The 10084-nt window shown below is 36.1% G+C and overlaps 9 protein-coding genes and 1 pseudogene across 10 annotated transcripts, besides 2 other annotated features; 7 read left to right on the top strand and 3 right to left on the bottom strand.

Moving 5' to 3' along the window:
• Positions 1-5645: part of a mobile genetic element that runs on past the window's edge.
• Positions 1-10084: part of a mobile genetic element that runs on past the window's edge.
• TVAGG3_0354950 (uncharacterized protein) lies at positions 1615-2409 on the top strand (the record flags this gene model as incomplete). Its single annotated transcript, XM_051231256.1, has 1 exon — positions 1615-2409. The coding sequence occupies one exon, from the start codon at positions 1615-1617 to the stop codon at positions 2407-2409; it is 795 nt and encodes a 264-aa protein (XP_051100986.1).
• Positions 2440-2929, top strand: TVAGG3_0354940 (uncharacterized protein; the record flags this gene model as incomplete). The annotated part of the gene is made up of 1 exon (XM_051231255.1): positions 2440-2929. A coding segment is annotated over one exon (490 nt), but the record flags the coding sequence as incomplete, so codon positions are not given.
• Positions 4137-4487, bottom strand: TVAGG3_0354930 (uncharacterized protein; the record flags this gene model as incomplete). The annotated part of the gene is made up of 1 exon (XM_051231254.1): positions 4137-4487. A coding segment is annotated over one exon (351 nt), but the record flags the coding sequence as incomplete, so codon positions are not given.
• Positions 5061-5510, top strand: TVAGG3_0354920 (protein of unknown function, DUF4106 family; the record flags this gene model as incomplete). Its single annotated transcript, XM_051231253.1, has 1 exon — positions 5061-5510. The coding sequence occupies one exon, from the start codon at positions 5061-5063 to the stop codon at positions 5508-5510; it is 450 nt and encodes a 149-aa protein (XP_051100983.1).
• On the bottom strand, positions 5973-6530 carry TVAGG3_0354900 (organellar and viral DNA polymerase type B; the record flags this gene model as incomplete). The annotated part of the gene is made up of 1 exon (XM_051231252.1): positions 5973-6530. One exon carries the CDS (start codon positions 6528-6530, stop codon positions 5973-5975), a length of 558 nt encoding a protein of 185 aa, XP_051100982.1.
• Positions 7311-7511, top strand: TVAGG3_0354890 (uncharacterized protein; the record flags this gene model as incomplete). Its single annotated transcript, XM_051231251.1, has 1 exon — positions 7311-7511. The coding sequence occupies one exon, from the start codon at positions 7311-7313 to the stop codon at positions 7509-7511; it is 201 nt and encodes a 66-aa protein (XP_051100981.1).
• TVAGG3_0354880 (uncharacterized protein) lies at positions 7541-8104 on the bottom strand (the record flags this gene model as incomplete). Its single annotated transcript, XM_051231250.1, has 1 exon — positions 7541-8104. The coding sequence occupies one exon, from the start codon at positions 8102-8104 to the stop codon at positions 7541-7543; it is 564 nt and encodes a 187-aa protein (XP_051100980.1).
• Positions 8308-8688, top strand: TVAGG3_0354870 (uncharacterized protein; the record flags this gene model as incomplete). The annotated part of the gene is made up of 1 exon (XM_051231249.1): positions 8308-8688. The coding sequence occupies one exon, from the start codon at positions 8308-8310 to the stop codon at positions 8686-8688; it is 381 nt and encodes a 126-aa protein (XP_051100979.1).
• On the top strand, positions 8733-9310 carry TVAGG3_0354860 (annotated as a pseudogene). Its single transcript has one exon. A coding segment is annotated over exon 1 (578 nt).
• On the top strand, positions 9348-10046 carry TVAGG3_0354850 (cytochrome B-C1 complex subunit 6, mitochondrial family; the record flags this gene model as incomplete). Its single annotated transcript, XM_051231248.1, has 1 exon — positions 9348-10046. The coding sequence occupies one exon, from the start codon at positions 9348-9350 to the stop codon at positions 10044-10046; it is 699 nt and encodes a 232-aa protein (XP_051100978.1).

Raw genomic sequence — 10084 nt, 5'->3', positions numbered from 1 at the left:
CAAATATTATCCAAGAGAAGAATATTCTACAGTTGAAGATATGAGGTCATACAACTTGACATTAGATGCTATGAACTTTAACAACAACTTCACAACAACCATTAACCCTGAAATGCAAAGTTCTATTATGCCATATGTGAAAGTATGGACTCATACAGGAGGTCAAAAAAACTCAATATACAAATGGAGACCGTTCAAACTTTTGGCTTGGCATTCCATTTGCTGACTCAGAAGACTTTATGGGTGGTATTTCAAACTGTTGGTACTGTACAAATACAATATACTGGTGACAGAGACGGTCCAGATGAACTGAGAGCAAAGAAGTTTACAAAACCAATAGCACTTTTCACGGAAGATGCTCTTTTGAAGATTCGTTCGATGAAACCTGCTGGGGCTCCTCAGATTGGCATAACGACAGCTTCCATCGAGCAGATTTTGGCAGCAGGTCAGTAAGTTGTTCTTGAACTGACTTCTCTCCGTCAAATATTGACAGTACGCCAGTTTTGACATAATATTGTAAGATAAACTTACCTTTAGAAATATCTGTAAGTTTTGTTGTTTATATTTTTTGTCAACGTCAAGAACTTTCACCATTTCAGTTATACCAACTTTCTTTGCTTTATGGAAAATATTTTGGTTCAGCAAAATATTGCTATTCTATAACATTTACCATTGTTTGTATAAAGAACTATTCTGTCAATGTATTTGTATTGTTTGTGTGTGTAAACTTTGTTCTGCTTCAATTCGAAGAGATACTCGAATACGTCCATCTTTTTATTCTAAGTAAAATGTCATTTCCGAAAAATAGAAGCGGAGTGTTTCAAAAGGTTTAATGGCGGTGGCAGATGTGAAGTTAAATTCACCAACTCAAACAAACAGTCAAAGTGTTGTTGTCAATGTCAAAGACAGAGATGTTGAAGTGGGGAAACCATACGAAGACGAAGATGGTATAACAATTGTTCCTGTAAAAGAACAACCAACATATCCTGAAGTTAGCAGAGACTTAAGTTCTGTTGCAGATATTCGAAACGACTACCAACAACTGAAAGACAAACTTCAAAACTCAGGAGAAGATTTGTCAAGCTTTAAGTATAATGTTAAACTTGGTCGAACACAACCCTGTAAAAGTGAACTCATATGTCATTGCACCTCATGAAGTCTTGAAAGAACTATTGAAACTTTTGACAGAGGCAGACGATATAAACATCAAAGAAATAGAACCCGACATTAGTTGCTGTGGTGTTTCATATAATGTCATTGACAAGATATACGTTATGAAAGGAGGTGAAACGTTGAACTTAAAGTATAGTTTCCCAGACGTCATAAAAATATTTGACGACCACAACATTTCATTAAAATTTATTTGCTAAGTAAATGTCAAAACTTCTTGAAAGATGTTTGAAGAAAAATAATATAGACTTTATTTCATGTAAAGGACTTTACACACTTTTGAACGATATGAAAGACCCTGTTTTGTTTGTTCGTGTAGACAAAGGAAAGTTCTATGTCTTTACAAAATATTTGAACTTCTTAGACAGAGAACTTCAAGAAACGCCATGTGAAAGTTTAGATGAAGTTCTTCTCCACTTTCAGAAAAACTTTTAAATATATATAATGGCAGAAGATATAATGGTTTATACTATTACGACTAAAAACCCTGAGTCATATAATTCTATAACAACAAACTTACAAAGTCCTCAAGGACGATATTGTAAACTAACTTTAAACACAATGACGACTAAAGCCTGTTTTGCTCTTTTGACACCAGAAGACTTTATTGTTGTGAATGGTAAAAAATACTCCTTTGAAGATACTTACTCAGATATACCACCAACAGGTTTTGTTGACTTATTTAATACTTTAAGGACGGGTGTAACATGTGCTGCAACTAGAGCAGGTTTCATTATGTTTGGATGTCCGACTGAGTTTACTATAAACGATATGAGCTATAATACAAAACTTATTTCTGGTTTTTACTACCAACAGTTTCCTATAACAGGAAAAGGTGTCATACAAGGTGTCTGTTCCATTGACTTTAAGTACACCTATTTATATATTGTTTCAAACTTAGGTTCAAAGTGTTATTCGAATGTCGACAGAAACTATTATGACCAAAAGATACTTATGCGTATAAACAATACTTTCTCTGCTGGTTTGCCTATTGTTCATTCGAATGCAGAATTTTCAACCTTAGTGAACTCAAACACTTTGGCAAGTATAACGTTGACATTAGTTGACGCAAACTTTGTTCCTGTAAAACTTTTATGTCCTATGTATTTGTCAATGACGGCAGAAAGTTTCGAATTGGAAGATGCAACTGGTGAAAGTATTGTATTACAAGAACAACTTCAACAACAAATAGCTCAAGAACAACAAATGCAACAAATGGAACAACAAAGTCAAGAATAAAAAAAAATATTTTTTTTTATTTTTATAAAAATGTACAGAATAGATGTTTCAGATTTTTATGACTTCCAAGCATTCAGAAATATGTGTCCATTTCGAGACTATAACAAAGCAGTCGAGAATTTGAAACGTTTAGTCATTTATGTCGACTCTGCCCCAGAATGTTATGTCATGAAAGAATGGGATGTTGTCTTTAACAAACCTAAAGCGACAATAGTGTCTGAACAAGAATGTAGACAGAAACTTAAGAAAATAAAAGTCGTACAAGTTGGCATGAAGATGTTAGATGCTTGGGATATCTTATTGTCAAAGTTAGAAGATTTTTCAGTTCGAGGTATAAAGTTCTATACACCTTCTCCAAACTTCTATTCTATCTTCACTGGATATAAATACGAACAAGTAGAATGGAAAGAAAATATTATAGAAGCTTGGTTAGACCATGTCAAAGAAATTATATGCAATGGAAACGAAAGAGTCTATGAGTATATCTTATGTTGGTTTGCAAACATCTTACAACATCCAAGTGCTAAAAATGAAACTGCTCTCATTATAATTGGAAAACAAGGAACTGGTAAGAACACATTCTTTACAGATGTCTTATGCAAACTGTTAGAAGGTTATTCGAACCTAATATGACAAACTTAGAAAACATCTGTGGCAAGTTTAACTCCTCAATAGAGAATATGAAACTTATAGTTTGCAATGAACTTCAAAGTATAGATACAACAAAAGTTTTGAACTCAGATGCTTTGAAGAGTCTTATAACAGACAAAGTTGGAGTTGTTGAAAGAAAGTATAAAGACCAAAGAGTTTGTGAAAATGTTGCAAACTTCATTATGGTTTCAAACAATGTGTTCCGATGAAGTTAGAAAGTTCTGACAGAAGATATGTAGTTGTCAGAACGTCAGATTCTCATATGCAAGATACAGAATATTTTGACGACTTAGCAGAAACTTTGACATCTGACTTTTACAACCACTTGTTCTCATATTTTGACATTAGATATTTCAAGTTCAATCCAAGACAAATTCCACATACCGAAGAGAGACAAACATTGTTAGAAGCAAACAAGAGTGTATATGAACTGTTCATAGATGAAACTGACTTTGAGTGTTTAGATGAAAGGTCATTGTACGATTCGTATAAACAATATTGTCAAGAATATGGTTATATGGCAGCTTCTAAACGAACATTCTTGGCAAATGTCAAAAGTCTTTTAGATGTTCAGAATGGTGTATATACAAAGAAAAATTTTTCTGAGTAAATTTAAAAAAAAATTTTTTTTATCCGATAGAAAAGATGGCAAATTCATCTCAGTAAATAAGTACATGACAGAAGTCAAAGATAAGTTAGCTCCATTCGCATATTTGAATGTTTACTTCTACAATTTTGAAAAGTCTACATTTGACAAAATTTGGAACATTGCCCAGTTAAGTTTGCTGTTGTTAGAAAAAGTGGTGCAACTTTTGAAGACTTAGACATAGAAGGTTGTTGACAGTCAAAGAAAATTTTGACAGAAAGTTCTCAAAACTCGAAGAAGGTAAAGCATACAAACTTGTTATACCTTATGAACCAAAGAAAGCAGACGACTATGAATATTATGAGTCTAAGATAGTTGAAGTTCAAGGTAAATTGGGTAAAAAGATTTTAGAGTCTAAGCCAGTGTTTGCCCAAAGAGGAAGAGAACATTGACATTGACCCAGAAATGTTCTAAAAATAAAATTTTATTTTTACATGTCAAATTTCTTTTTCTCTGGAACTGGTTCAGGTTCTTTCTTCTCTTCTTCTACTTTCTTTTCTTTCTTTTCTTTCTTTTCTCTCTTCTTCTTCTCTGGTGGAGTTATGTCAAATTTCTCCGAACCATATTTATGTAAAAGTTCTTTGTCCTTTAATAGCTCTTCTATTCTGTTTTCTATTTCATCTTCAAGAACAGCGCATGTGTCTTCTTTGCATTCTAAGAAGTTTTGTTGGACTTCATCTTTCCAAGAGGCGTCATCTCTGTCAACAAGTCTGTCATTGACAAATTTTAAGACTGCTCTGCTTAATGTTTTATGGTTCTTGTCATATTCCCAGAAACAGAACTTTAGAACAAATTCACCTTTCTTGTTTACACTATGTAAGATTTTATGGTCGACAGATGTTTTGCTGTCGAAAAGCTTGTCTCGAATATAGATAGCGAAATCGCTAGACATTTTCTAAAAGATAAAAATTTTAATTTTTCTAAAAATATGTTAGAAAAAAAGTTTGCTGACATTGACAAGAAATTTGAGAATGTTTTAAACAAGAACAAGAGGAAGTTAGAAAATGCTCAGATAAAGCCTATACATGACAAGTTCTTATTTGCTCAGAATGGTATAACAGGTCTAATTGCACCACCTGGGTCGGGTAAGACTTTCACTTATCTTAAAATGGCTGCACAACAACAAGAACTAGATGAGAAGAACCCATTCTATGAGTTAGTTGTTATTTGTAGTACTTCTGGTCAATTTGACCAAACCGTCAATTCGTTCAAAGATATTATAAAGAAGTCTAAGTTAGTATGTATAAAAGACTCTGAGTTGTTGGATTGGATAAAGAAGTACCAAAGAAGAGTTTTGAAGTATAATGCTATAAATGAGTATATAAATTCTAAGTTTAAAGACCCAAATGAGGAAATGCAGAGAATATTAGAGAAGAAACACTTCAGAAACAAACAGAAAGAGATAGAATACATTTCGAAGAAATTGCAATCTTACGATTGGAAGACTTACCCTCATAGATGTCTTCTTATCTTAGATGACTTTGCTTCTCATCCTTTGTTAAAGAACAGAGAACAAGATATGTGTCGAATTCTTAAGAAGCTCAGACACTTTAACATCTCAGTCGTAATATGTGTACAGACAGCAAAGAGTTTAAGTAAGGATGTAAAGAGAATACTTACTGACATTATACTTTTCCCCGGATTGTCCGAAGACGATTTCATGGAACTTATGAAAGAGTCCATGGCAGGTAAGTTTGACAGACATGAACTATGGGAGAAGTACAAAGTCATACAAGACCCTCATACTTCTTTCAGAATTCATATCTACGCAAACAAAGTTCAAATTGTAAAAAGTCAAGCTTGAAAAATCTAAGTGTTTAGTCTTAGTAAGATGGTAGCTTCTTAAAGCAAATACCATTGCTGAGTTTTATGTACGTGAAGAGAAGTACAATGAATTCAATTACGAGTACAGTTGCAATGACAACTAAGGCAACTATTTTTGTCTTTTGCCAGCAAGGGTACTTCTTCTCTTCCAATGGTTCGGCAGAACTATACTCACTCATGAGAAATGTCAAAACGGTTTAATAGAAAAAGTTGTCAAAATACTCTGTTATTTTTCATGATTTTCATGAGTTTTAGGCGACTACGTTTTTTTACGTACTCGCTGTTCTTCACTGTTTTCATACGGAATCTCTTCTCTCGGTTTTCCGAGGGAAGCAAGCATATGAGGAAATTCATGAAATTTGGTCATTTTTCAGCAAAAATAATGTTTAGGTGAAGAGGTGAGATCTCACCCGTTTTCTCACCTGTTTTTTCACCTGTTTTTTCACAAGCGTTTTACATGAATTGTACGATGTATATTTGAAATCCTGAACAATTTCGTAGCTTCTATTTCTTCTGTCAGTATGTCAAAAGTTTTAACAATACCGAAGGTTTCTTTATATTTCTTCTTGACGTCAGATAGAAGGAAATCTTCTGCTGTTGGATAGTTTTTGTTCAGAAATTCTAACATGTCCATTTTATCTTCTGCTGGTTTTTCTGCTTCTTTCTTTAAATCTGCATAGTCGTTTCTCATTCTTTCTATCTCTTTGACGGAGTAGTTATATCTCCTCATTGCTGCTTTACATTTAGAACATTGCGGGTTCATTTTTGCGTTATATTCTGAAACCTTACCAGCTAAAACAACTAAAGCGTCAATTGCTCTCTTCATCTCAAACATAGCGGGTCTTATTTGTTTGTTCCATACTTTGCCTCTTCTATCTTTATCTCTTATCTGCCATACACATTCAGCAACTAACGAAACAAAGTTGTCGTAGGTCTTAAACTCCCCAGATTTATATATGTCAGAGATGTTCTTATATACCATGTCGCAATCTTTGTCCATAACTTTATGGTTGCAATGAAATCCTAGAAACTCATAGTTTACCTCCGTATGAACTTCTTTATTTCTACTGAGTTCAGTTGCTTGACTTCTATTTCATCGAATTCAGGAATAGTTAGTTTTTGCTGCTGAATTTCAGGCAATTTGGGTAAATGGTCAATAATGTCCTGCATTTCATAAAGATACTGTTCATTTTCTTCATCTTTCGCACAACAGTCTAAATTACATGTTAAAAGTTCTTGCTTTATCTTCTGGATTTCTGTTTCGAAAGTATATGAAGAAGGAATGAAGCTTTTCATCTCTACTAACATAGATGTTGGATTCATAACTAAAGAGTTTGGTGCTGTTGTTTGAATTGTTGTTGTGCCGATTGTTGACATTTTATTTTTTTATACAAAATAAAAAAATAAATAAAATAAAACTAACTTTATTTTTTATTTCGGGAAAATTCATGAAAATTCAAGAGGTGAAAAAAGAGGTGAAAAAACAGGTGAGATCTCACCTCTTCACCTAAACATTATTTTTGCTGAAAAAGTGTCATTTTTTTCATGTCCGAAGACTCGAAGGTGCAACACTTCCAAAATACCGACGAACTCAGAAGAGCAGCATGGCAGTATCTTCTTGACAACTTCTTTGAGTTCTCCAGGTACACCTTGGAAAATGCTGAAGAACTCCGACACAGAGAATTTGGAGAAATTGCACTCCAATACTACCTTGACAAACAAAGGGTAAACAAGGGTAAAATAAGACTAAAAACTTAACGTTTAAAAAGTGACATTTTTAATGAGCTCCGAGTCACCGAGAAAACTTGGTCAGATGTTAGCAGCTTACTTCCCTGAGGAGGATGGAAGCGTTACATACATAAGGTTCAAAAACAACGAACCTGGAATTGCGTACCAAATTCGCAATTGCATGACCATGGAAGAGTACGAAAGGTTTCTACAAGAGAAACCAGCTCTAAACAACTCAGAAAAGAAAGAATAAAAAGTTTAACTCGTAATTGTTTATTTTTTTTACTTGTATGGGCAAGCTGCAAGAATGAAGTCGACTATCTCAGTCTTTGTTTTGACGAGCTGGACGGCTCTTGCGAGTACGTCTGTTTTGCGGTCTCCAGCTGGTGTCTGACCTTCGTAATTGCGCATGTTCTTGAGAGCTCCAACTGTAAATGGTTGTAGGATGAAGAGTCTCTCAGACTGCTTGAGGTAGTCTTCACGGTCACGAACCGAATCTGTGGTACGAGTCGAATCGGTCGATTTGAGGGAAGAGAGTGAGAGCCTGTCTTCTTCCATTGGGGTAGTAGCATACTCTTTGCGTAAGCGGTTCAGACCTTCCTCGAACTCTTGGTCTCTCTTGGATTGAGATTGGAATTGTGGGGCAGGGTTTTGCATAAACATCCAAGGGTTGGGGAAGTAAGGCATAGGCTGAGGAGGGTAGTTCGGGAAGCCTTGTGGTGGGTAGTAACCTTGAGGTGGAAATTGGTAGTAAATCGGAGGTACTTGCTGGAACTGAGGTGCAGGGGCTGGTGCTTTAGGTTCCTCTGGTTTGGGAATGGGCTCGGTTGGTGGTACGTCGGACATTCGTTTGTGTCCTGTCGGATGGAAAATATTTTCCTGTCGGAAGGAAAAATTTTTTCTGTCGGAAGGAAAATATTTTCCTGAAGTTCGACCAAAAAGTTCTCAATTTTCGAAAATTTGAATGGTTTACGGACGGACAACTGGAAGAGTTCTTCCTGTCGTCGGGAAAAATTTTTCCCTTTGTCCGGAAAATATTTTCCTGTCGGATGGAAGGACTCGGAATGCCAGAAGGATTTGACGAGGCAATTTACCTAATTGAAATTAACGACTGCGTAAAAGACTACTTGCGCAAGGTAATGAAGCCCAAGGTCAAGTTCACCAGTATTTCTGGAAGGTCTACACTTCAGCTCGAGACTTCGACTGGAATTCCAATTCAAATACCAGAAAACACTCCTTTCGATGGCATAAAGGACGCCAAAAGAGAAGCTCTTGTTAAGTTCCTAAACAAACGTCCTTGGATAAAAATACCAAACAAGGAGAACCCCCTACCCCATATGAAATTGGCAATTCAGTCTCTCCTTCACTTCTCTGGTCAGCCGTTCTACATAACCTTGAAGGCGACATCCAACCCATATATACACTCGTAAACCTATATAACGTTTGAGTAAAAACATTTTTTTTCATTTTTTGAATGAAGCAAGTTAAATTCGTCCCACACCAATCTCAATGGACCGATGAAGAGTTTCAAGCCATGTTGAAGGTGTTGAGAACGACATAGACGGCGAACTTGAAGGAGCTCAAACCACAATTGCAACCAAAATTGCACAAGTCAAGGAACAGATAGCTCCACTTAAAGCTACCAAAGCTACTCTTGACCTCATGGATAGTTACCGTTTAGATGTCAAGAGTGGAATAAGACAATTAAAATTAAAACTTCTAAACTACGAAGCTATACTCCAAAAGTTAGCAGAAATGAGAAGACTTTACCAGAGCTACTTACATGTAAGGGACTTACCTTCAAGCAGTCCGACCAAAGATGAATTTTCTGACATTGTCCCAATTTTGTCCGAAAGTCAGCTCAGATGTTTCGAACTGCTCCCAACATATCCGGAATATGAACGTTTGCCTGAACTCTTCCGCAATCTCAAAAAACGTTTTTTGGTTCTCATGTTCAAACTTTTATCGGAAGAGACAACAAACGTTCAGAAGAAGAACAAGATATTATTTTAAACTTGTTGTATGACATAACTGTCATAACAAGCTTTTTGAAGTAAAACCGTCATTCTCAAACCACTTCATTTTTTCGATGTCCGAACAAGCACCGAAGCCGAACACAATAGCAGATGTCCTTTCAAGGTTGCCAGACAAGCGCCCAGTTCAAATTCAAATTGCCCAATTGAAAGCTCATCTGACAAACACCATTAAGACTCTCCAAAGTAGTCTTATGACAGAGATGACCAATCTCAAAGTCGAAGTCCTCACGAACCAAGCTTCCAATGAGAAATGCCTGAACGATTTCACGGAAACCTTGCACATTTACGCGAGAGAGAACCGAGACCTTGCCAGACTCATCTACCGTTTCTTCGAAGAGATAGACGCCATCTGGAAGGTACTCGGAAAGGACAGAACATGCAACACCGTACTTCGTGAACACAGAATTGCCGAAGGTATTATCAAAGAAGAGGAAGAAGAGGAAGAAGAGGAAGAAGAGGAAGAAGAGAAACACAAAGAAGAGGAAGTTTGGGCAACCCTTGTTGCCGATGACGCTTACGAAATTTCCCAACCCTACCCATACCAAATCCGCAACAAAGAGACAGGCAAGGTTCTTACCCCAGTCCTCAACAACTTGGGACACTTGAACCTTAACCTTCGGAATCGCGGTTCAATCTCCATGGGCAAGCTTGTCGCAATTCAATGGGTTCCAAATCCAGGCAAGAAGACGAGGGTCAGACACATTGACGGTGACAAGCTCAACAACCGTAAGGAGAACCTCGAGTGGTTCTAAGAGTAAAAAAATTTTATTTTAGGGGGAAACCCCAAGTA

The sequence above is a fragment of the Trichomonas vaginalis genome, chromosome V, assembly GCF_026262505.1.
Source record: "Trichomonas vaginalis G3 chromosome V, whole genome shotgun sequence".
Taxonomy (NCBI): domain Eukaryota; phylum Parabasalia; order Trichomonadida; family Trichomonadidae; genus Trichomonas; species Trichomonas vaginalis.
This window is presented reverse-complemented; position numbering and strand designations above follow the sequence as displayed.